Source organism: Ursus americanus, chromosome 17, assembly GCF_024610735.1.
Source record: "Ursus americanus isolate L20-20 chromosome 17, mUrsAme1.1.p, whole genome shotgun sequence".
Classification (NCBI taxonomy): Eukaryota; Metazoa; Chordata; class Mammalia; order Carnivora; family Ursidae; genus Ursus; species Ursus americanus.
In genome coordinates, this window is record NC_142143.1 from 32,936,937 (window position 1) to 32,964,660 (window position 27,724).

Genomic DNA, 27,724 nt, shown 5'->3' on the forward strand with positions numbered 1-27,724 from the left:
TTAGAGTTATGGTTCCTGAACACAGAACAGTGCTTGACAAATAGTAGGTTCTAAAAAATATTTGATAAATAAATAAATAAATAAATAAATAAATAAATAATAAATAAATAAATAAATAAATAAATAAATGGATGAATGTGATGTTAGAACTTCATGCGAAAATCTGATCTCAGTGAGGCTGAATCAAGTCTATTCACTACTTGCTTTCTGAATTTTTAATTTGAACGTGTATTTGAAGGCCTTTAATGAATATTTTAGTAGATTTTTAAACATGCTTCTAAAAAGAGCTGTAGATTAGGCCAAGTGAGAGTTGCTACGGCTAATCAAATGTTAGCAGATGTGGCAAATGACATATCTGAGCAGAAGCTTTAAATATGATTGTGTGGTTCAGTTTGGCCCTTGATCATGAGAATAGTATTTCTAAATTATAGACCACTCCTTCAGCCTAGATACTAAGCACAGGCACAGCCAACCTGCAGCCTACATAGCACCTAAGAAATAAATCCAGTAGTTGTAAATCACTAAGATTTGGTGGTTGTCTGTTTTACGGAATAACCCAGTGAAAGATGAGAAATACATCTCTCAGGACTATTTCACCCAAAGATTAAAACTAACCTGAATAAGAATAGCAGCCTTCTCCCTCTGTTCTTGGATATTCACAATGTTTTCTCTTTTTTCTTTCTTTAAAATAGTTTTATTCTTGATGCAGTAATTTGGCTGGGATATCAGGGGTCCTATTGCAGCAGTATGTAGCCTTGTAGAGAAATGAATATGTCGGCGCACGATGTAACCACGCCAGTATGCTTGGATTACCATAGCTGCCATACTATTAAGAAAAGAAAAGAAAACATGTTCAGTACCCATAAAAACACAGTTGTAGGTGAGAGGTCCTCATAAACTATTTTTATAAACATGAAATACGTAAGGTATTATTTAAAAATAAGAACTTTTGGGTTTAACTATAGGCACATAAGTAAAAATGGGATGGAAAACCTTCAAATCTGAAAGAGAGAAATGGGCCAGTAACTTAGAGAAAAGAAGCATTCTTTTTTTTTTTTAATTTATTTATTCGACAGAGATAGAGACAGCCAGTGAGAGAGGGAACACAAGCAGGGGGAGTGGGAGAGGAAGAAGCAGGCTCCTAGCAGAGGAGCCTGATGTGGGGCTCAATCCCATAACGCTGAGATCATGCCCTGAGCCGAAGGCAGACGCTTAACCGCTGTGCCACCCAGGCACCCCAAGAAGCATTCTTATCTGAAGATGAAGGGATGACAAGAAGAATCTGAATAAACAGGCCTTGCTAAATTTACCCCAGTTTACTATGCTTAGCTCATACTCTTTGCCCTAATCATATTTTCCACGACCTTCTACTTTTCATCAAACCTAATATAAAAATGCTCAGGTTTAACCATTTCTTCAGGTCTTTATTTCTTTATGAAGACTCCCATGTCATGTAAAACTTACATTAAATATATATTTTGTTTTATTTTATTTTATTTTTTTATTATTATGTTCAATTAGCCAGCATATAGTACATTTCTATATCTTTCTCATTAATCTACCTTTTGTTACAGGGATTCCAGCTAAGGACTTAGAAGTGTAGAAGTAAAATCTATTTTTCCTCCCCGATAAGGCAAAAGCAATTGATTAAATAAACTAATGAAATATAAATTAGGAAGGGTTAGAGCCACTTTCAATTAAATTTTAAAAATTTTTTGTGTTAGGAAATACATATAAGTTTCAGCATATGAAACTTTTTAGCATAACTTTCAGAAAAGAAATCATCATTCATACTGACAACTTCTAAAAGAATAAAGACTAGGAAAAATAAGATTAGCTACTGTGATACTCTGCATTCTAGCCTATTCAGCACCTGTTGTTACAGGAGAAGATGAATTTAACCATTTTTAATTTTGTTGGCTTGACACTGAGGCCAAAAGTAAAAAAAGAAAAAAAAATTGACAAGCCAAAGTAAAAAGAAATCTTTGCTGGTTCAATAAAAAATCAAAGCCATTAGCTTTTTATTTTTTTTAAAGATTTATATACTTTATTTTAGAGAGAGAGAGAAAAAGAGTACATGTGAGAGGCACCTAGGTGGCTTAGTCGTTAAGCGTCTGCCTTCAGCTCAGGGCGTGATCCTGACGGTCTGAGATGGAGCCCCACATCAGGCTCCTCTGCTGGGAGTCTGCTTCTTCCTCTCCCACTCCCCCTGCTTATGTTCCCTCTCTTGCTGGCTATCTCTCTCTCTCTGTCAAATAAATAAATAGAATCTTTAAAAAAAAAAAAAAGAGTGCATGTGAGCAGGGAGAGGGGAAGAGAGAGAGTGATAAAGGCAGAATCCTCCAGTAGACTCCCCACTGAGCAGGGCACCCTATGCAGGGCTAGATCCCAGGACCCTGAGATTAAGATCATGACCTGAGCCAAAGTCAAGAGAGGGATGCTCAACTGACTGAGCTACCCAGGTGCCTGCCATTAGCTTTTTAAAAGTTTTTCATAGTTAGCAAACCATAAAACAGATTCTTAACTATAGAGAAAAAAAACTGAGGGTTGCTAGAGGGGAGGTGGGCAGGGGGATGGTTTAAATGGTGTTGGGGATTAAGGAGGGTACTTGTGATGAGAACCAGGTAGTGTACGGAAGTGTTTAATCACTATATTGGACACCTGAAACTAATATTACACTGTATGTTAACTAACTGGAATTTAAATAAAAGTTGAAAGAAAAAATAAATAAAATTTAATAGTATTTAATAGTTGGAAGGGATTTATGTGATTAATCTCAAAGAATATTGCCATACTTTATAGGTTGTTATGCCAAAGAAAATTATAGCACATGCATTCAAATCCTTGCATAGATGCTTATTAAATGGTTCTTAGATCAATAAGCAAATAAATGGCACATGAAAATGTATGTTTTGAAAAATGAAATTACCTGATTATTCAGCATTTTCTTTATATTATTTTTAGAATAACAAAGTGTTTTATTTCTTCTTAAAAATTCATTTTAATTATTTAAAGATTAGAAGGCAATGGGGCACCTGGGTAGCTCAGTCATTTAAGCATCTGTCCTCAGCTCAGGTCATGATCCCAGGGTCCTGGGATCAAGCCCCATGTCAGGCTCCTGGCTCAGCAGGGAGTCTGCTTCTTTCTCTCTCCCTTCTCCCCAACCCCACTCATGCTCTCTCTTGCTCTCCCTCAAATAAATAAATAAAATCTTAAAAAAAAAAGAAGGCAGAAAAATAATTTTACATGTACTCATTTTTTAATAACATACTAGTCAGTTAAATCAGAGCCTGCCAAAATTCAATAAAATTAATCTATAATTAATAGTTTGTAAACACATCATAAAAACATAAGGGAATTACTATAAAATACAGTAGTGATTTAAATCCTTTACCAAATTATCATTTGGTAACATTATGTAAGACTATCCATAAAAAATAAAAGATATACAACTGTAAAAGAAAAATGTTCTATAAATCTTACATCTTTTTACAATGTTCAGTATTTTGGCAGTTCCACAGCAGAGAACTTGTCATTACTGTTTCCAGGACTGGGATTCTTTTGATGGGGATATTGTTTGATTTGCTGTCTTCTCTCTTCTGGTCTACTATTTCTTCCTCATTGCTTCCTTTCATATCTTCACATAAGGAGTTGGTTAATGTGGAATGACTAAAGCCAGAGTTCATCCATTTCTCAGAGGCATCTGGTGAGTCCAGTTTATATTTGTCTGCACAAGAGTGAAGAACTCTGTTTTGCAGTACGCTGTCACTATTTGTAGGGGCCAAATGATTTTGCTGGGCTTCAGGTTCTTCTCTCTGAGTGATACTTACATTTCCATGTTCATGTGAATATCGGTATTCGTTACTAAGTGTCATTAATTTCTTAAAATAATGGCAGAGATTTTCTGCAGCATCCAATGTGACAAAATTTCTAAACAAACAATGAAGACATTTAATAAGAATTATATCAGCAAATATTAAAATTTGTATAGGTTTTGGAAATTTCTTTTGTGTGGTTGACATGCAAATTAAGCTTTACTACAACCTTCATTAAAACCTTACTTCTGGTTGTTTATATAAAAATTTATTTCATTTCTAACAAAATTTGAAAATATTTGTTTAGCTAATTTAGATCCATCAATCCAGACAAAATGTCTGGAAGTTTTAGAAACCATTTTTATTCTAGGTATTTTTGGTACAATTGAATGAGAAAAATCCATGCTTTTACTACCATAAACATGAGAAATCATGGCTGCCTAAATTTGGAGAAGTTATTTATGAAACAAAGTTAAAAGTACTTTCTACATTGACTCTTGCCATGCAAAATATTTGTATTGGACTTTTAAACAAAGAACTTATACTATGGGAAAGTTTTTATTCCCATTTTTCTCTGGAAAAATAATCCATTGCAAAGAGAATTCAAATACTTAAAGGCATAAATGGCTGTGATTCTCTTGTACAACTGTTGAATTTCTGTCTTATTGAGGTTATGGCTTATGTAATTAATCAAACTTTCTGTTTGCCAGATTTGGGGATCTCAATAGCAAATGTGAAGGACTCTGCACCTGTATGAGCCTTTTTCTTGGCTACATTTTATTTATCTTCCCTTATTCGTTTTATTTTTAAGAGTTTACTGACTTCAAATGTATATTTCCTGACTGTATTTAATACGTAGCCACAAGCTGCCTTATTTTTTTTCTGAAACATGCAGGATATAAATAAACATAAAAATTTTAACCATACAATACAAAATGAAAGTTATATTTCCTAAAATGTAGAGATAAACAGTCCTGTGTTCACAAAATATTAGACATTAGCATAGCTCCTCTAATGTATTTTTGATATTTTGTATTTCATTCATTTTGGTGGCTAAAAATGCAGAAAAGGTTCAACTCGATATTGGAATATTAAGCGTATATGATTGGTGTTGAATTCATCACCATTTATTATTAATATAAAATATAGTCTACTTTCCGTTATCAATCCCAAAATGAAACACATTGTAATGACAAGAGATTATACAAAGAGAATTGAGAAATCTACAGTTCAACATGAGGGATATCAGGGTCACCTTTACACAAAAAAAATTCTACATTACCACACATATACAAAGAGATATAAGTTTAGTTTTTCACAAAGATAAATGTAAATAACCTTAGTATTTGTTAAAAGCAAACATTAATTATCTATAACAATTGGAATTATTTTTTAAAGCTGTGAGATTTGTTTTTTTCTGAATAGACTATATTCATAAACATTTAAATAGAAAACAAATCTTAGATGAGCACGCCTCATGAATATGAGAAGAGCAATAATTAAAGATTATAATTTAATGATTAAGTTTACATATTTGGAAGCACATATTAGAGTTATAATTCAGTTATAATGAAGAGTCATCATAAGTGAAATATGAAATCACTTTCCTTTTTCATTTGTGTTTTCTGGAGCAATGCAAATTAGAAAATACAGTTATAGAAAGATCAATTATAATTCATTCATACTAACACACTCCTAATTTGGAAGGGGGAATGGGAAGTTCTCTTTCTTTTATATCTGATTAGGTGTCTACTCTTAGCTTCTGTTCCTCTGAATATGTGCATGTGTTGACTGCTTTTCTCTACTGTGCTCTCCTAATTTTTTGATATATAAATATAATACATGTATAATATATCTTAATATATAATAAATATTATATATATTACAAAACTTGCCTTGCTCCATTGTAACTGTCTAATTTTCTCTTATGTTAATCTGTGAATTAAGGATAACATGTAACCACTTAGCTTATTTGTGTGTCTCGCCTACAATAATTGTCAAATAAATTTATGACTAATTGAATGAATGGATGTTTGATTCTTGTCTTGAAGCTATCCCCATGATTTCATTTATCTAATACTTTAGCATTTAAATTATATTTTAAATTATGTTTTTAAGGGAGAATATCCCTAAAACGCAGTCCTAATCCAAAAAAGTATCATTGTATTAATCAGAGTATTTTTAAATTATATACATAAATTGAATTATTTCTTTAAATTATGACAAAGGGAAGTGAATAGTCTTACCCTTTCCCAGTAATATAGCTTTCAATTAGTGAGTTGAATTCTTGAATCTGAGACTGACAAAGTACCACAAAACGTCCTAATTCTGGTTCATAGTATTCTTCAGTGTGCTTTTCTGAATAAGAGTTTAATGTTTCACCATTGAGGATTCTTAAAGCTGGTAACACTTTAAGTAGAGAATGCCTATTGAAAGCAGGAAAAACAATTAAAATAATCTTGAAAAGGAGAGTTTATATCTAAAATAATCATACACCTATTACTTAAACAATATAATCACAGAGTATATCTCAGAAAATGCTGTTGACTTTGTAGAAAAAATTATACTGTTACATTTATTGAAAAATTTGATGGTATCACTTCATGTACAAAGTTAGGTTTTAGAGACTTGACAAACATTTAACCATTTTCTTCTACAACACAAATGGGAAATTTAAGCAGCTGGAAACTTGGGCTTGGAGTAAATAAAAGGCTACACTATATAAAGAATAATATCAGATACACTCTTTTTAGAAGACAATAATATAATAATCTTACTGAAATTTCATGTTTATTTCAGAAGTAGAGGTAAATTATGATTGTTTCTCTTGGTAAAACACACTAAAGAATAGGGCTAACACAAGACCAGTAAGAAATCACCCTTTTACCATGATCTGAAAAATGTAAACTTATATTTCTTCCTGAATCTTGCTAAAGATTATAGTAATGAAAATCTTTGAGGTATGAGCAAAATTCTCTATCAATTTAAAAGCCAATTCTGTGAAAAACCGAGTCAGATAGCAAGAGCTGTCCACCAAACCTAGCTATTTATAAGTACTTGCCAAACCTTTCACAGGGGTACTGTGGGCCTCTTTTATAAGGCCACTAATGGTCACAGGGGTAAAATGGACTTCTTAAATGAATAAAACACTTTAGTTAAAAGTTAAAATTCCCTACAAAGAAAAATACAAACCGATGAAAGATATCAAAGAAGTAAACAGAAAGATGTCCAATGAAGATATCTTCAGAGATAAGAAGTTCAATATTGTCAAGAAATTAATTCTTCTCAACTTGATCTACAGAGTCAATGCAATCCCACTAAAAATATCAGTAAGGTAATTTTGTGTATATCAACAGACTGATCCTAAAGTTTATAAAAAGAAGCAAAACCCCCCAGAATAGCCAATTCTGTATTGAAAAAACATAACAGAGTTGGAAGACTAACACTTTGACTTCAAGACTTACTAGGAAGCCACAGTAATCAAGACAGTATGGTATTAACAAAAGAACAGACAAATAGATCAGTGGAACAGAAGAGAGAGCCCAGAGTAGATCCCCATAAATAGAATCAACTAATCTTTGACAAAGAAGCAAAGGCAATACAAAGGAGCACAGATAAATGATGCTGGGACAGTTAGACATCTACACACAAAAAAAGTGAATCTAGACACAGACTTTGTACTCTTCACAAAATTTAACTCAAAATGGGTCACAGACCTAAATGTAAAATGCAAAACTATAAAATTCCTAGAAGATAACAGGAGAAAATCTAGATGACACTGGGTATAATGATGACTTTTTAGATATAACACCTAAGACACAATTCATGAAAGAAATAGTTGATAAGCTGGATTTCATTAAATTTAAAAACTTCTGCTCTGTGAAAGACAATGTTAAGAGAATGTGAAGACTAGCGATATACTGGGAAAAAATATCTGATAAAGGGTTGTTATCCAAAAACACAAAAAGAAATTTTAAAACTCAACAATAAGAGAGGCACCTGGGTGGCTCAGTTGGTTAAGCATCTGCCTTCGGCACAGGTCATGATCTCAGGGTCCTGGGATCAAGCCCTATGTGGGGCTCTCTGCTCACCAGGAGTCTGCTTCTCCCTCTCCCTCTGTGAGTCCTCAATTACTCTCTCTCTCTCAAATAAATAAAAATTTTAAAAAACTTATCCATAAGAAAATAAACATACCAATTAAAAAATGGGCCAAAAACCTTGGTACCTCACAAAGAAGATATACAGATGGCAAGTAAGCATATGAAAGATGTTCAACATCGTTTGTCATTAGAGAATTATAAATTAAAACAAGATACTAAATAAATAATAAAATAAAATAATAAAATACTATTATCTACCTATTAAAATGTCCAATCCAAAATGCTGACACCACCAAATGCTGGTGAAGATGTAAAGAAACAGAAACTCTCATTTATTGCTGGCAGAAATGCACAATCAGTGTAGTACTTTGGAAGACAGTTTGGTGGTTTCTTACAAAAGTAAACATACTTTTACTATAATCCAGCAATGTGCTCCTTGGATTTACCCAAATTAATTAAAAATTATGTCTGGGGGTGCCTGGGTGGCTCAGTTGTTAAGCATCTGCCTTCGGCTCAGGGCATGATCCCAGGGTGCTGGGATCGAGCCCCACGTCGGGCTCCCTGCTCCGCTGGGAAGCCTGCTTCTTCCTCTCCCACTCCCCCTGCTTGTGTTCCCTCCCTCACTGGCTGTCTCTCTCTCTGTCAGATAAATAAATAAAATCTTTTAAAAAATAAAAATAAAAAATAAAAACAAAAACTATGTCTGCACCAAAATCTCTACACACACATATACAGCAGCTTCATTTGCAACTGCCAAAACCCAGAAACAACCAATTTGTCCTTCAGTAGGTGAAAGGATAAATAAATTGTTACATCCATACAGAGGAATATTATTTATCAAGCCATGAATAGACACAGAGGAATCTTAAATGCGTATTACTAAGTGAAAGAAGACAATCTGATATGGTTACATGCTGTACAATTCCAACTATGTGAAATTCTTGAAAGAAGCAAAACTATGGAAACAGTAAAAAGATTAGTGGTTGCCAGGGATTAAGGTGGAGGGTGGGATGAACAGGCAAAGCACAGAGCATTTTTAGGGCAGTGAAACTATTCTATATAATACTGCTACATAGTGGATACATGTCATTATATATTTGTCAAAACCCATAGAATACATGACACCAAGATTAAACTCTAATGTAAGATAAGGACTCCAGGTGATAACGATGTGTTGATGTAGGTTTATCAATTATAATAAGTATACCGATTTGGTGCAGGATGTTGATAGTGGGGGAGACTGTCTGGGGACAGGGTATATGTGGGTATTCTCTTTATTTTTTGCTTAATTTTGCTAACTTGACCTTCTCTAAAAAATAAAGTTTTTTAGAGGCGCCTGGTTGGCTTAGTCGGTTAAGTGTCCCCGGTTAAGGATCCCAGGGTCCTGGGATTGAGCCCCACATCAGGCTCCCTGCTCAGCAGGGATCCTGCTTCTCTCTCTTCTGCTGCCTGATGCTCCCCCTGCTTGTGTTCTCTCTGTATCTCTCTCTGTCAAATAAATAAATGAAATCTTTAAAAAAAAGATTTTTAATTAAAAAACAAAACAAAACAATCTTACAGTTCCTAAAAACTAAATGAAGGATGGCAAGATAAGATTACTAAAATGCTAAGGCTTAAGAAGGAAAACCCCAGTCAGTTATTCCCTCTACCTAGATGGTGTAGTCAGAGTGGACATATCTATTTATATAAACACAGTTGTAAAATATAATTTTATATATTTATATAAATAATTTACATATAATTTATATTTATATATAAATGAAGGAAGGGGTCCATTAAGGCACAGATTCCAAAGGTCAACTAAAGTCATAACGCATTGCTACATATAGTTAAGATTTGATAGTGTTTAATAAAAGATAATTACAAGAAAGGTATAAATACATCTCCTTAAATTAAAGCAAAAAAAAGAACACCACAGTTTTTCCTTTACTAGGAGCACATGATTAATTTCCGACCTTCACCTCCCTTCACTCTCTGAGAAATAATACCTTTTTTTCTTACAGATATTTAAGTAAGGAAAGAGGGAACAAAATTGATTTTGTTCTTCAAGATAATTACCAGATGTTTTACAAAGTTAAAGAGGTTAAGCTAGTTAAGAAAACTTGGGTCTATCACTTCTCCGCCTTTTGACTAAGATCAAGTGAAAATTTGGGTCTATATATTTTGAACTTCTTTTAAGGCTTTTTTTAGGCTGAAGCTACCAATATTTCTCCTATCATAAACTACCACACTTATCAGAAAGGGTTAAATAAGTGGCATATATTATATTTCTGTTTTGATTCATTTTAATATGTGGTTCAAAAGCAGAATGCTAATTAAGATAGTAGCTATTCATCACAGGTGATGAAGTTATCGAGGTAATCACACAGGTATAATATTAAATATAAAATCTTTGAGGCTATCATCAATGCAAGGAAAGGTTAATCTCAGAAATTGAAGCTGATAATAATTAAAATATAATGGAGAGATTAACTATCCATATTCTATCCTATCAAGTTTTTTTATTACATTACTAATGAAGCTACATTGCATCCTTAATCTCCCTCAAAGTATCCAGCCAAGTTTTCTTCAAGACATGACTATAATGTCAAACTTACTTATAGCTATAAAATGCCAGGTATGAAGTAAAGATGTTTTTGAAATGTGATAATAAAGGGTATTAAAAATTAAAACTGTATAGGTGTTCATAGCAGCTTAAAAAAGATGCTCTAATCCTATTAGTGATCTTATTTCTTTAGATCATATCTCCTAAAACACAGAAAAGCAAACATAAGCCTTCGATAACTTGATGGAACTAGCCCTAGACAATAACCAACAGTTCTAATTCTTTGTGTACAGACGAATTTCTGTCTGATACCTTGGTCTCCAGTGTGGACCCAGCCAGCAGAAGGAAAGAAGTATGCTAATAGCAGGCTTTGGTCTTTGAATAGGTTTATCTTACAAGGAAAATTAGATAAGATAATTAGATTAGATAATATTGTAAATTGGATTTCTTAAGAGTTAGGTAAAGCTGATTTATTTCTATTGTATAGTCATTTTCTGGTTAAACAATAACAGTAAGCTGTTGGACCTATAAAACTTTTCAACAGGATCCTGGACCTACAGTGATAATGCAGATGAAGTAACGCTAAGACCCTCTTGAACAGTCATCTTTCAGGTCTCATTTTGTCTAATTAAGGAGGTTCAACAAAAGGAAGAAAATACTCATGCTGTTATAATGAGAGACACAGGGTCTCAAACATCTATTTTTTATCTTAGTCACTCTATAAATTCACTGGAATGGGAATTCAAGGCTAGATCCCTCCATGTGTCTTCAACCCTATAGGGCAGTGTCTCAGGCACTGTCCTTGAACTATTCTATCAGTAGTACCTGGGATGCTTTTTTAGATTCAGTTTCGCCAAAGACCCCTGTTGGTGGGTTCTGGGGAATTTGCATTTTTAAAAATATAGTCTTTCTTATGTACCTTAAAGAATTAAGAACCACTGCATTGGGAGGAAAATAGACTACAATGAGTTGTGCTAAAATCAGAGATGCTCGGGGCACCTGGGTGGCTCAGGTGGTTAAGGTTAAGCATCTGACTTGGTTTGGCTCAGGTCAGGTCATGGTCTGAGACTGAGTTCCACATCAGGCTCTGCATTCAGCAGGAGTCTGCTTCCCCTCTCCCCTTCCCACTGCCCCCTCTCAACTCTCCCCTTCATGTGCATGCATGCACATGTTCTCTCCCTCGCTCTCAAATAAATAAATAAATCTTCAAAAAATAAAATAATATCAGAGAAGATCCAGATTAAACTTAAAAAACACCTCTGAAGTTCTAATCATTCATAATTGTCTTAAATTTTTAAGGAAAACATAGTTTACTTGAAAGCTTGTATCCTGTCCTATATGTCAGAGAATTTGCTAAAATAAGAGATACGTGGGCCTGGACAGTTATATTCCAATCATCTGTTTACTGATTAACATTGCCATTAGTTTTACATAAATGATATGAACATTTCTAAGAAAAGTATTCTTTTTTTTTTTTTTAAAGATTTTATTTATTTATTCGACAGAGACAGCCAGCGAGAGAGGGAACACAAGCAGGGGGAGTGGGAGAGGAAGAAGCAGGCTCATAGCAGAGGAGCCCGATGTGGGGCTCGATCCCAGAACGCCGGGATCACGCCCTGAGCCGAAGGCAGACGCTTAACCGCTGTGCCACCCAGGTGCCCCTAAGAAAAGTATTCTTATAACACTGAAGTTACAGAGTACAGATCACATATACAGAGAAACCAGCTTTCTTTTCTTTTTTTTTTTTTAAGATTTCATTCATTTATTTGACAGAGAGAGAGAGAGATAGCCAGCAAGAGAGGGAACACATAGGGGGAGTGGGAGAGGAAGAAGCAGACCCCCAGTGGGGGAGCCTGATGTGGGGTTCGATCCCAGGACTCTGGGATCACGCCCTGAGCCAAAGCCAGAGGCTTAATGACTGAGCCACCCAGTTGCCCCAAGAAACCAGCTTTCTATTCAAAAATAACTGATGACAAAATGAAGATCCATTTTAACTAAATAACCTAATATAATCTTAGAAGTAAAAATATAAGAATTTGCTTTATCAGATTAATGGAAAGATCAATATTTTACTACCAGCATACTGAATTTAAAACAACAACTGTTTATGCTCTGGACAACTAAAATAATGAAAAATAAGAAAATCCAAAGGCAATACAGGATATTAGGTTTGTTTCTAGATACTGCAAATGGCGTTCTGTGGAAGCTGTTTGGATGTTAATTAACCAGATCAGCAAGGGGAAAAATGATAATTTTGTCATCAAATACTGTATTTTGGATATGGTTATTGATATAGATCATTACATATAATATTATAACTACAGGAAATAATTATAGAGAATGTGGATCAACAGGGCTTGAATTTTCACACTGAAAATATTTTGATGTTATAATTCATCACCTTTATATTTAAAAAGTTCCCAAACAGTTTAAGAATATTTGAAACTTCTGGGGCACCTAGGTGGCACAGCGGTTAAGCGTCTGCCTTCGGCTCAGGGCGTGATCCCAGCGTTATGGGATCAAGCCCCACATCAGGCTCCTTCGCTATGAGCCTGCTTCTTCCTCTCCCACTCCCCCTGCTTGTGTTCCCTCTCTCGCTGGCTGTCTCTATCTCTGTCGAATAAATAAATAAAATCTTTAAAAAAAAAAAAGAATATTTGAAACTTCTTTGGATATAAATGTTTAGCTTGTTTGGATATTCAAGACTATGACAATATCTTGAAATTTGTGATTTATATCACATATCAACATTAAATGTTGATAAATATCAAAATTAGATTTAGTGTTTTATGTTAAACATTGTTTCTTATTTATTTTTTTAAGGAATAGTTCTCAGATCTGTATAAATTAGTAGTGCAATGGGTTGGCCTTAAGTTCAAATGCAGCCTTATAAGAGTCTATGATGAATATATTAGAAAGTGCTATAACAAGTTGATTCATATTGGAAATGAAGTATAAGAATACTGTGAGATCTCAACATTAGTTTTTCCAGCTGGGCTCCTCCTAGCCAAGGGCTGAATCAATATTTCATTTAGTGAAAACTTCCTGGTGAATATTCTGTCACTTAAGAGACTCTATTCATCATCAATGAATGAAACACATTCCCCAAGGAGATTCCAAACTGAGTCTGTAGATTAAGTTTTAAAAAGAGATTTTTTTAGTACATCAGTTTTGTCCATGTTATCACTGGCCAGACATGAAAGTAAGAAGCCAATTGGGAAAATCTATAACTAATCCTTTTGTTGGTATCAAGGGGTTATGTAAAGTTCATTGGAACACACTGCTTAAAGTTTGACTTGATCCTTTCATTAACAAATCCATATTTTATAGATTACTGGATTTAAAATCCTTTAGATAACTGAATCTCTTCTTGAAATTATGAAAGCTGTATTAGGCCAACTGATCTAAGTGAAATTTGATAAGCAAAATTTTCAAGTTGGTATGAGTCTAGTCCAATAAAGTTCATTTAAACATAAAAACTATAATAGCTAAATAATTGTACATGTCTATAATATAAATACTACCTTTTTCTTTCAATATTATTCCTAACTAAATATTTTCTTTAAAACTCTAAAGTATATATACTTAGTAAGTATAGTATATATTAGTACAGCACTAAGTATATATACTTAGTAGTATAATAGTGGTAAAATGTGAATATTTATCTTTATATATTAAAATAGATTTATATCAATATATTTTACTATGAGCCTATTTGATTCAACAAATTTCTTCATACAAAAAAACCTTAATAAGTTCAAAGATTATTTCAGGATATAGGTTTGTTTCTAGTTATTGCAACTGGCAACATGGCAGCTGTTTGAATGGAAACTGACATCAAATCAGCAAGAGAATTCATGTCCTATTTGCCCAACGCCTAACAGAAAAACCATGGCCCCCAGAGAGCTTGCTCTGAATAATGGGCACAACTACCTATTTTTGTTTGCCATCATAGATTTGGTCTATATAATTACTGAGGAAAATAAAGATATTTACCTAAAAACAACCCATCAGGTATTTTCATTATAAATAATATCACCTGACAAGCAGAGCCTTTTGGACATGATTACACCTACTTTTTGTGTGAGAAGTTTCACTCTAAGGTTTGCTTTCTAAAAATGAGGACCCAAAGGGGCACCTGGGTAGTTCAGCTGGCTAAGCATCTTGATTTCAGCTCAGTCATGATCTCAGGGTCCTGGGATTGAGTCCGGAGTTGGGTTCGGTGCTCAGTGTGGAGTCAGCTTGACCCTCTCCCTCTGCTCCTTCCCCAGTTTGAGCGTTCTCTCTCCCCCCCCTCAAATAAATAAAGAAATAAAATCTTTAAAAAATAAAATAAAATAATAAAAATAAATGAATACGAGGAGTCTATACCTGGGGATTAGTGTTTTAAACCCTAATGTAAGAAAAGCACAGTCCCAGAACTTGAGCTCGTACATCTAGATGGGGATCTTTACTACTTCTATTCCAAATGAGAGAGTCCTTTTTCCAGCCGGCAAGAGGTCTAGAAACATAGTTAGGGGATCTTTTCACATATATACACAAATTCTTTAAATAGCTGCAATGTCTGATCTCCTTATAAGTTGATATTAACTAGTAGTTGGTATTTCCTGTAATAATTTGTCCTAAGATCAGTTTTTCAGGACATGAGGAACTTGACAAACATTATGGTAACCTAAAAGTCTAAGAACTCCAGCTGTAGAACTGACACTGATAACTACTGCAATTCAATAAGATCAATTGTCAATCTATAGCTAATAACACTTTCAATCACTAAAGTAAAATTTTAAAAATTCAATAAAATTTAGAGGGCCTGAAACATGCATTTTTTCAAGCTTTTATACATTATAATGTAAAATTCTGTAATGTATTCCTTCAATAAATAATTTTGGTCATCTATGATATATACAGATATATCCTATACACACGCATACACACACACATATATAGTCTATATAGTCACGTAGAAAATAAAAATTTCTATGTAAAAATAATCCATCAGATATTTTCATTATATATAATATCACCTGCCAAACAGAGCCTTTTAGACATAATTACTTTTCTTTGTGTGTGGGAATTTTCACTCTAAGATCACTCTTCTGGGATCTGTACAATAATCAGGGACCTCTTCCACTACTCAATTTTAGCCCTTTTTTAATGCCTGGACACTCTAATAACATTTAATTTGGCCACTTTCCCTAATCTCTTATCACTTTGCCGCTGAAAAAAAAATCTTCCCCAAACACTATTTTCCTTTTCATACAACTATTCAAAATTCCTCTATAGCTCCTTAAAATACTCTGGTCCTCATGTTCTTCTCTACATTTTCTGGCCTTTTTTGCAGTTAGTTTGGCCTTATGACTGGTTACAGCCAGTAGAATATAAGAGGTGATCAATGCCATTTTTGAGAGCAGAGTGGTTAAATGTCAGTTTTTCTTAACCTGTGGCCTCTCTCCCTCCCTCACCAGAATCTATAACCTAAAAAAGTCAGATTACAATGAAGTTACATGACACAGAGCCACAAATTGGAAGTATCTAGAGTTTCTGAGTCTGCTTAGACAGGCTGAACTCACATCAGACACAATATAAACAAAAAATAAGCTTCTATTGTATTAAACCACATAGATTTCTGGGTTCATTGTTGTGTAGTACAACCTACATTACTTTAATGAATAAATCCTGAGGTAGCTACTATTATTACATCCATTCTATAGATGAAGACACTGACAGCTAGATGAAGTAATTTGTGCAAGGCAAACAGCTAGGAAGTAATGGAACTAGACATGCGCTTGAGCAGTTTAGTCACAAGGCCTATACATATATCTAGTATGCTATAGGCTCTCTCCATGACCACTGGATAAAGGAGACATTTTTATTCTAGCATACAAGGCCCTTTACAATCTGGCAGCAATATATCATGTCAAACAGTAAAGCAAAGTATTTAAATCCCAGGCTTTAGAACTCAAATCCCTTCCCTGACACTTATATCATAACTAGGCAAATCACAGGGAATCCAAGCCTCAGTAAATGCCTCTATAAAATCAGAATGATAATTACAGAACCCAACTCAGAGTCGCTATGGAGTAATATGTGTAGATAGCAGGCCGTTCTCTGACCCACTGTAAATGCATGCACTTGATTTCTTATTACCTTCCAAAGGTATTTCCCACTATATCTACTTTACACCTAAATAGACCAGAGCCTAACCTTCCCTTTCACATTCCCTCCTTTTCATCAATATTTCCTCCATCAGAAGTGCCTTCCCCCCCCCTTTTTTTTAAGATTTTATTTATTTATTCAACAGAGATAGAGACAGCCAGTGAGAGAGGGAACACAAGCAGGGGGAGTGGGAGAGGAAGAAGCAGGCTCCCAGCAGAGGAGCCTGATGTGGGGCTCGATCCCATAACGCCAGGATCACGCCCTGAGCCGAAGGCAGACGCTTAACCACTGTGCCACCCAGGAGCCCCCCTTTTTTCCCCTTTTAACTTGATTTTAAATCTTATCAAACTTTTGAGGTTTACCTCAAAGTTTGCCTCTTCAGCAAAGATAGTTTTTTCCTGGTCATACTAAATTAAGAAGGGATTTCTAAAGCATATTTGTTGCCTACATTAGTCATCTGACACTGCCATGAGGTACTGAAATCTGAGAGTTAAACAGCACAAACTGAAGGCGATTGCATGGGTTTGAATTTTGGCTCTTTCACTAGCTAGCTGTGCAACCTTGGTTTCTGCACCTGTAAAATGGGGATACTAGCTAGCTATTTTATCAGGCATACTGTAAATATTAAATGAGAACAATGCTGGGCACAAAGTAAACACTATGAGAGTGCTTTCTATCACTATTAGTTTTCATGGCTATCATTTTTTGCATACATTTTATATCCCTATTGAGATTATAAACATGGTATGAAATCATGGAGTGCACAGAATCTCCTTTATAGTGACCAAAATGTTGGGACATTGGCTGGATATAGTAGGCATACACTAAATATGTGGTGATTTAATAAGAGCCCATAGTATGGTTAGCCTTGACATGGAAAATAGATTTCTGAATGTTTACCATATTCTAGGAATTGTGCCCAACAAAATATGTTCATTCAATTATCATAACTACTCCCATAAGATAGGTATTATTATTATCTTCATTTTGTCAGTGAGGATTCAGAGACACAGGAAAGTTGTTACTTGTCCAGGATCACACAGTATGGAGCAGGAATAGGATATCCTTGTTTTAAAACACAGTGATTTCCAAACTTTAGTGTACATTAAATCATTCAAAGGGCTTACTGAAACACATTACTAAACATTATCCCCTAGTTTCTGATTAAATGAGTATGGACAGTGTCCAAGATTTTGCATATCTAACAAATGTCCAAGTGATGATGAAGTTGCTTGTCTAGGGGATACGCCTTTGAAAACCACTTAACTGGGTGGTAGTCTTTCCTCTATACTACACAGCTTAAATTGCACCTGGAAACAGATGTTTCTAAAGTAGAAATTGACAAGTTCTATTCTAAAACATGTAAAAACATGCCAGGTTTTCCTAAAAAATATTGTAACTTTAGAAATTTATGTGGAAATTGCGCTTTAAAGAAAATGGAAAAACATTTTCTGGCAAAGATAGTAACTCTTCTGTGACACACACTTCTGTGATCAACAAGTAGCAAATTACACAGGTGTTTGACTTGGTATAAAAATGCTATTTTCTTAATGAAAGACCAATTACCAATTCAGAAAATCAATACTTGTGGAAAGAGAGTGTCAGAGGTTTGCAGTGGCCTCAGACAAGGGAAGGAAAGAGACTACTTTCTAGACTCTCTTATCTTGTTCTACCAATGGATTAAGTCAGATATAGTAATTTTAAACATTACCAGATCATTGATTCTACTGTAAGATATATTCCTTTGGAAGTCATCAGAACCAGGATCTTCATGGCTATGGCCACACATCATAGGAAAACCAAATGAGGACAAAGAATCAATGCTTCTTCCCTAGGATCAGATGTCACAACAACTTTCTTTTCAATTATGTATTCTTCCTTGTCTATATTTTATTCATAAATGTTATATTTCACTACCTGATTGAATTGATAAGATTTAAAGATTTGATCCAAACTCTGAGGATCCTGAAGCAAGTTCTCCTACCTGAATTCCAGTACATATTTGCCTTTCTCTGTACTTAGTGTGTTATCAAACTTATCTTGCTAAATAGGCTATACATCCTGTCTATTCTTGGCTTGTTCTGTCTTCATGTACCCATGACTTAATATGATACAAATGTCAAATATAGAACAAATCATGTTAAACCGTCTTACAAATGCATGTGGCTGGACATAAAAAGAGACAAGAGTTTAGCTCAGAATCAGCAGTAGTACTAGAAAAGTGGACACATGCAAAGTCTTTCAGAATTCTGGGATTTAATTCACCTGGACCTGGGTAAACAAGCAATGATCTGAGGATATATAAGAGAAAACCACTTAAGGCCAAGGGCAAGAACCAGGGGGAAGCAAAAGGTAGAAAAATGACAGGAACCCACATAGGGCTGGGAATAATTTTTATCAGCCAAAGTTGAAAGAATGTATACAAGAGGCACCAGAGAGTCAGTCCCATAGCAGAAAAGCTAAACTGGCACGAGTCTAAAGATTTCTTTGAGACTTTCCTAACAGAACTTAAAAGCAAGCTTGAAAAGCATCTCACTAATTTCAAGTAACTTAGCTGCTGTACGTCAGAAACAAAATAGATGCTGCCTAAAGAAAAAGAACAAAATTAAGAAATCAACAGTATAAAATTTCAGATATCCAGAATACAATCACAATTGACCAAGCATGCAAGAAGCAGGGCAATATGACTTGGAACTGGGGGGAAAATCAACAAAAATAGACCCCAAAATGATACAGATGATGAAACTAGCAGACAAGGATTTTACAACAGCTATTCTAAATATTCTTCATATGTTCAAGATGATTCAGTAAAACATGAGCATGATTAGGAGAGAAATTGCAAATGTTAAAAAAAATGAACTTCTAGAGATGGAAAACACAATATCTGAACTCTGAACTGATTAAGTCTGGATGGGACTTACATCAAAATAGATATGTAAGAAGAAAATATCAGAAAACTTAAAGATATAGCAATTACTGCTAAGAGTGAATTACAGGCAGAAAAAAAGTGTAATATATATAAGAACAGAACAATAGCAACTTCTAGAATATATCAAGTGATCTGATATTGGTGAAATTGGCATCCTAGCAGGAAGGAGACAAAAAATATGTGAAAAAAATAATGGGCAAAAAAATTCTAAATTTTATGGAAACTACAATTCAGCAGATTCAAGAGGTTCAACAGATCTTAAGAAGAGTAAATCTATATAAAACCACAACAAAACACATTATAATCAAATTGCTAAAAACCACTGGTACAGAGAAAACACTAGAAGGCTCCAAAGAGAATGTTGGCAGACTTCTCATCAGAAACAATGAAAGCCATTAAAGAGTGGAGAGACATTTTTAAAGTTTGAAGGAGGCAACTGAGTGCAAAGGGGCATGAGGTAATTTTTTAAGGTGGTAAAAAGGTTTAATATCTTAATTGTGGTGGTTTTTATACCATATTCATACTCATAAATAAAACAGAAGAACTTTGTTGTATGAAAATTATCTCAAAAAGGCTCATCATGAAAAAAGATGCTGGTCAATTTTGAGGGAAACGGTGTTAGTACAGTATGAGAATTTCTGATTAGAAACATTTTTTTTTAAAAGAAAATCCATTCTAAAAAATTACAAAATATTTTTCTTCTATTACATCTAGGGACTGCAATATTTCAAAGAGAGGCATGGATTCACATAGGCCTATAAGTCATACTTTAACAGACACCAAATATCTCTTTCAAGAAAATAAAGTTACTGGTGGAAAAAAATAATTTTAAGTAGAAAGCTATGTGATTTAGATAACTTGTAAAAAGTAATTCCCAATAAATATGTTTTCTATAAACACAAGCCCTAAGTTAACATTATATTAAAATTGTCACAGAATCAATAGTATGGATCAAAATAGTCATTTAAAATTTGCATCAGTTCATACATGTGCAAAACATTGTTTTAGGTTGAAGATTTTTTTTTTATTTTAATGTTTTTTTATTATATTATGTTAGTCACCATACAGTACATCCCTGGTTTCTGATGTAAAGTTTAATGATTCATTAGTTGCATATAACACCCAGTGCACCATGCAATACGTGCCCTCCTTACTACCCATCACCAGTCTATCCCATTCCCCCACCATATTTTTAAAACTAATATTGTAAAAATTTCTTGTTTTGAATAACTTTTAAATTATTTTTATTAACTTTTCCCAAGCAATTAATATGCACAGAACAATTTTTATCAAATTGTGTTTTCTGCAACCATAATTAAGTATATAATAGAATGCAACAATGTTTCTTACCTCCAGTTTATTTCTTGAAGAAGTGGGTTTCCAGTGAGAGATAATTCATGGAGAGAATAGCATGCATCAAACCACCTAATGGCACTTGTAAGATCTATAAAAAATAAACAATAAAAATCGTTATAGAAGGTAATAACAGAGAAAGAAAAGGAATCATAAATCAATGACCATTTATTTATTGGTTAGGTATTAAGGCAATAAAAATTATTTATTTTGCAGAATACAGTGTGCTTTTAAAAAGAGACTACGTTAAGAACACAGATTCTGCTGTTAGAATTATAATCCTCCCATTTAGAGCTTTGTGAACTTATGCAAACCATACAATTGCTTTGTGATTCAGGCTCATACCTATCTTACTGGGTGAGGATTAAATGAGGTAATGTATGTAAAGGGCTTAGAACAGTTTGTGCCAGATTATTAGCATAAAATCTGAAGAAGTAAAATCTAAAGTAATAAGATAAGTGGTAAAATGGAACACACACCTAAACAGAGTTACATGGACATATTTTACTTTCAAAATTAAGAATAGTAAGTCAATCTAGGGTACATTACAGAGTAATTAATATTGAATTGTTCTCCCACAGAAAAGTACCATAACACTAGACAATACATAGGAAGCACCTGTTTTTAAACCTGACTCTGAGAGATGGGAAACATACCTGGTGAGCCTACAATCACAGTGGTTTTCTGTCTGAAAGCAGTTTACCACTTCCGGGCAGTAGAGACATAAAGAAGCTCTTTTGCTGAGTGAGGAGGCAAAGATTAGAACAAGCTGGAGTTTATGATGAAAAGCACTGAGAAGAAGCTGTGTGTGTATATATGTTGTGAGGAGGGAATTGGGGGGAGAAGTCTATGTAAAGATACAGCATAGGTCCATGGACAAGTGTGAGGTGTCACACACACAGGGAAAGATCGAAAAACCTAGCAGAGATCACCCGCTGTAAGGCTGAAAGCTGAATGATTCATTGACACTAAGTTCATGTAGCAGCAAAAGACACTGGCGTCTGAGCCCAGCCAAAATGATACCTAATTGAGTCTCTCACAGATTGAGCTACAACCCAGAAAGACTGTGCAGTAGGAGTGAACACAATGCCCTGGGGTAGGGACATGCACTAAGAGTTGAAAGCTAAAATGGCTTGTCCTAAGACAGAATGAAATTAAAGAAGACAGAAAAAAAAAAATACCCATAAATGCTTTAACTACCTGCCAGAACTGAACATAACTGCCTTTGAAAGGAAGACAATTTCCAGACTCACTAAACTGTATTATATACAATGTTCCATATATAGTTAAAAATTATTAGACGTACCAGGGTACCTGGGTGGCTCAGTCAATTAAGCATCTGCCTTTGGCCAAGGTCATGATCTCAGGGTCCTGAGATGGAGCCCTGCATTGGGCTCCCTGTTCAGTCAGGCTCCCTGTTCAGTCGGGCTCCCTGTTCAGCTTCTCCCTTTCCCTCTGACCCTACCCCCTGCTTGGGCTCTCTCTCTCTCTCTAAAATAAATAAATAAAATCTTTTTTAAAATTACTAGATACAGGGCGCCTGGGTGGCTCAGTCATTAAGCATCTGCCTTCGGCTTGGGTCATGATCCCAGGGTCCTGGGATCAAGCTCCACATTGGGCTCACTGCTCAGCGGGAAGCCTGCTTCTCCCTCTCCCTCTCCCACTCCCCCTGCTTGTGTTCCCTCTCTCGCTGCTTCTCTCTCTGTCAAATAAATAAATAAAATCTTTTTAAAAAAATTACTAGATATATCAAACAAAACAGATTTTACTTCAGACAAAACACACTTAAAACAAAGATGTAATAAGAAACAAAGAAGAGTGTTACAAAATGATAAAAGGGGTCAAACCAACATGAGGATATAACATAATAACATATAACATAATAAATATTTATGTACCCAATGCAGGAGCACCTAAATATTTAAAGCAAATATTAACAGTCCTAAAGGGAGAAATAGACAGCAACACAATAATCATAGGGAACTTTAATATTCCACTTACATCAATGAATAGATTATCTTATTGATAACTGATGTACCCTATACATCAATGAATAGAATAGACAGAAAATCAAGAAGGAAACATCAGTCTTAAACATCATCCTTAATGGTGAAAAGGTAAAGCTTTTCCTCTAAGATCAGGAATAAAACAACCATGCCCACTCTCACAACCTTATTCAACATAGTTTTGGAAGTCCTAGCTAGAGCAATTATGCAAGAAAGTAAAATAAAAGGCATCAAATTGGAAAGGAAGAAGTAAAATGGTAGCTATTTGGAGATGACATGCTATTAGAAAATCCTAAAGACTCAATCAAAAAACTATTAGAACTAATAAACAAATTCACTAAAGTGGTAGGATACACACAAAAATTTGTTGGGTTTCTTTACACTAATGAGCCATCAGAAAAAAGAAATTAAGAAAACAATCTATTAATAATTGCATCAAAAAATAAAATACCTCAGAACAATTTAACCAATATATTGAAAACTACAAGATATTAATGAAAAGAATTGAGGAAGACAAATAAATGGAAAGATATGTGCTAGATTGGAAGAATTAATACTGTTAAAATGTCCATACCACCCAAAGCAATAATCAGTACAATCCCTACCAAAATCCAAATGGCATTTTTCACAGAAATAGAACAAACAATCCTAAAATTTATATAAAACCGCAAAAGACTGAATACTCAAAGCAATCCTGAGAAAGAATAAAGTTGGAGGCATCATGCTCCTTGATTTCAAACTATATTACAAAGCCATAGTAACTAAAACAGTATGGTACTGGCATAAAAACAGACATAGAGATCAATGGAATAGAGACCCCAGAAATAAACCTACACATGTATGTTTAATTAATTTATGACAAAGGAGCCAAGAATATACAATGGGGAAAGAATAGTCCCTTCAATAATTGATGTTGGGAAAACTGCCCAATCACATACAGAAAATGAAGCTTGACCACTGTCTTACAACGTACACAAAAATTAACTCAAAATGGATTGAAGACTTGAACATTAGACCTAAAATCATAAAACTCATAGAAGAAAACATAGGGGATAAACTCCTTGACATGGGTATTGGATGATTTTTTTTAAATCTAACACCAAAAGAAAAAGCAACAAAAGCAAAATAAACAAGTGGAACATACCAAACTAAAAGCTTCTGCACAGCAAAGGGAACTATGAACAAAATGAAAAGGCAACCTGCTGAATGGGATAAAATATTTGCAAATCACATGTCTGATAAGGGTCTAATATCCAAAATTTATAAAGAACTCATACAACTCAATAGCAAAAATCTAATCTGATTTAAAAATGGGCAGAAGATCTGAACAGACATTTTTCCAAGATGGCCGACAGACACATGAAAAGATGTTCAACATCATTAGTCATCAGGGAAATGCAAATCAAAATCACAACAGGATATCATTTCACATCTGCTAAAATAGCTATTATCAAAAAGTCAAGAAATAAGTGTTGGCAAGGTTGTGGAGAGAAGGGAACCCTCTCACACTGTTGGTGGGAATGTAAATTGGTGCAGCCATCTATGGAAAATAGTATGGAGGTTCCCCAAAAAATTAAAAATAAAACTACCTTATGATCTAGCAATTCCACTTCAGGTTATTTATTTAAAGAAAAAAAACTCCACTGGCTGAAAAAGATATATGCAACCCCCATGTTCATTCATTACAGCATTATTTACAATATTCACTATTGTAACCTAATTGCCCACTGATGCATGAATGGATAAAATAATTGTGGTATTTAGATGTACAATGGACTATTATTCAGCCATAAAAAAAGAATGAAACCTTGCCACTTGTGACAACATGGATGGATCTCAAGGGCATTATGCTAGTGGAATAAGTCAGAAAAAGACAAAGCCATATGACCTTTCTCATATGTGGAATCTAAAACAAAAACGAAAAATAAAACAAGCTCAGAGCTTGGATGAATTGGGTTTTTTTGTTTGTTTGTTTAAATAAATTGAAAGAAAATCCTTTGCAAGATATATGTTTATCGTGTAAATGCCTGTTTAACTCCAAAAGCAAAGGGTAACATTTTAGGACCAAGTAGAATACTTAGAAAGATGAATCTATAGGATCAAAATTTGGAAGAAAATTTCTAGTTCTAATTAAGACTGTATATACCATTATATAGGAATTACCACACATTCTTGCAACCAGAGAACCTTTGAACTAAAAGTCCTCTGTCTCCTTTACTATGGTACTTGGACTATCTATCTGTACTCTCTGGAACTGTGCTATGTATATAAATTGTACAGATCCACTTGAAAGACTTATTGTTTTACTTATTTCAAAGTTTTCCCAATGATCTGCTAACAGAGATAAAGCTGTCCTGGTAATATGGCTGTTTTTGCTTTCTAATATATTAAAAGTTGTTCATTTTCAAAAATATCACCTGAGTGGACTGTTGCCTTGTGGAAGCTAATTTTGTCCAGAGAGAAAACCAAAGGCCTTGAGAAAAAAAGCCTTTGGGACCCAGCAGCACGATCTGTGAAGAATACCAGGAAGCCAAGGCGACTGCCGTGGAATGATAGGAAGGAGATGGGGGTGTAGTAGAAGCCAAGATCCAAGAGGACTCGCTATTCATCTGCTTGTACATGCACTGAATACCTCTAGGGAGCACCAACCAGCTAGTAACTTTGGCTGCTGCTGGGGAAGAAAGGCTAAGGAGACTTTTCCTTGAATTCCTTTTTGAACCTTTAGAATCTTGATCCATGTGTTCCTTTTCTAGAATTTTTAATTAAATAAAGCATCTCATAAAAGAATTACTAAACATATAAAGAAATAGGAAAGTCTGATCTATCATTAGATCAGTTAATAGAAAAACAGTTCAATAGAAACTCATCCCAAAGTAAGTCAAAGGTAAATCAAATATTTTGACAAACACCAAAGTAATTCAATAATGAAAAAAGCTTGTTCGACAAATGTTGCTGGAACAAGAGATATCCACATTAAAACCAAACTCATCCTCTACATCATACCATTCATAAAATAATTTGACATGGATCATAGACAGACTTACAGGTAAAAACTAAAAGTACAAAATTTTTATAAGAAAGCAAGAAAGTTTATAAAATAATCTTCTCAAACTGGAGGTAGAAAAATATTACAAAGGACACAGAGAACAATAACTACTAAAAAAAAATAAATTAAATTTCATCAAAATTTAAAACTTCCACTAATCTGAAAACACCATTAATAAAAATTTGTGGTTATAGAAGAGACCAGGAGAACATACTACAAAACATATATCTAACAAAGAATTATGTCTGAATATATAAAAAAACTTATCCATATCAATAAGAAAAGGGCAAATAACCAATAAAAAAGGTAAGACATTTGAATAGACACAAAAGAATATATAAAAATCATCAATAAATAAGAATGTAAAAAGGCTTAATACCATTATTCATCAGGGAAATGTAAACTAAAACCATAAAGAGATAACACAAATGAAATATTAAACATTCTCTAGAATGCAGCAATTGAAACTCCAGACATTGCTGGTGTAAAATGTTATAACTATTTTGGCAATTTTTTTTTCAGTTTCTTATAAACATATACCTACTCTATTATCCAGCAATTACACTCCTACACATTTATCCCACAGAAATGAAAACATATGTCCACAGAAAAATTTATATAAGAATTTCCCCCAGGAAATTCCATAAGAATCACAGCAGCTCCAAACCAGAAATAATTAAAATACTGATCAACAGGAAAATGGACGAAGTGTGATATATTCATACAATGAAAGAAAAAAGAAAGAAAGAAAGAAAGAAAGAAAGAAAGAAAGAAAGAAAGAAAGAAAGAAAGACAACTGATAACAGTGGAATGTCACATGAATGCTAAGTAAAGAAAGCCAGAGGCAAGAGAACATACTGTTTGATCAAATTAATATAAAAATACAAAAGAGTCAAGTTAACCTATGGTGACAAATTTAGAACTATGGTTGTCTCCATGAGGGGACTGACTGAGAACTGGGATGGGTAAATTTAGGGAAGGACTGGCCAGTTAAATCAGTTGATCATTCTTTAATTTAATAAACTTTTAATGGGTGTTTATACATGTTAGAAGTTAACAAGTTAGACAAATGAATTGACTCATCTTCATTAGGCTATTTATTTCATATGTAAAAGATACATGAATTTCAAATAAAAATGTAATTGTGATATTTGCCCAGGTCTACCAGAAAGATACAAAATGATTTTTTTTTAAGATTTTATTTATTTACTTGACAGAGAGAGAGAGAGAGGGAGAGAGAGAGCACAAGCAGGGGGAGCAGCAGAGGGAGAGGGAGAAGCAGGCAGGACCCTGGGATCATGACCTGAGCCAAAGGCAGATGCTTAACTGACTGAGCCACCCAGGCGCCCCAATAATATGATTTTAAAAGTGGAAGGAAATTTAATCGGATGATTTCATCATGCCTTTGAAGGAATTCAGAAGTTGCCACCCTAATATACCATTCTAGCATATTGACTATTTTGAGTTCAAGGCATTTAAAAAACAGATGTAAGAAGGACATTGTGACCTTCCTTTATTTTCTTACAAGCAAGAGATGAAATGCCTATAGGAAAGATATCCTCCCTGTATTAGAAGGAAAGAGACATTCTCATCAAAAGAATAGGAAGTAGAGGGCAAGAGAAATATATACAAACAAACTTGCAAAAAAAACCAAAACAATGACAAGTCGTATTCTTTGCTTCTAAATCTGTCTTGTATCAGCTTAATTGTTACACTGAGGCTAAGATCTTAAGAGAATACAGGAGAAACTTTTCCTCCTCTACGCCTTATTGTA

At 34.2% G+C, this 27,724-nt stretch overlaps 1 protein-coding gene across 2 annotated transcripts in view; it reads right to left on the reverse strand.

Moving 5' to 3' along the window:
• LRRIQ1 (leucine rich repeats and IQ motif containing 1) overlaps positions 1-27,724 on the reverse strand; it is a 195,245-nt gene that overhangs the window by 112,498 nt on the left and 55,023 nt on the right. For both annotated transcript variants that reach the window (XM_087868886.1, XM_045779594.2), the window contains 4 exons: positions 20,896-20,989; positions 6,062-6,241; positions 3,484-3,930; positions 616-826 (listed from right to left, as the gene is read on the reverse strand). In XM_087868886.1, the coding sequence (XP_087725012.1) occupies positions 616-826; positions 3,484-3,930; positions 6,062-6,241; positions 20,896-20,989 (932 nt within the window). The remainder of the gene's footprint in view (positions 1-615; positions 827-3,483; positions 3,931-6,061; positions 6,242-20,895; positions 20,990-27,724) is intronic.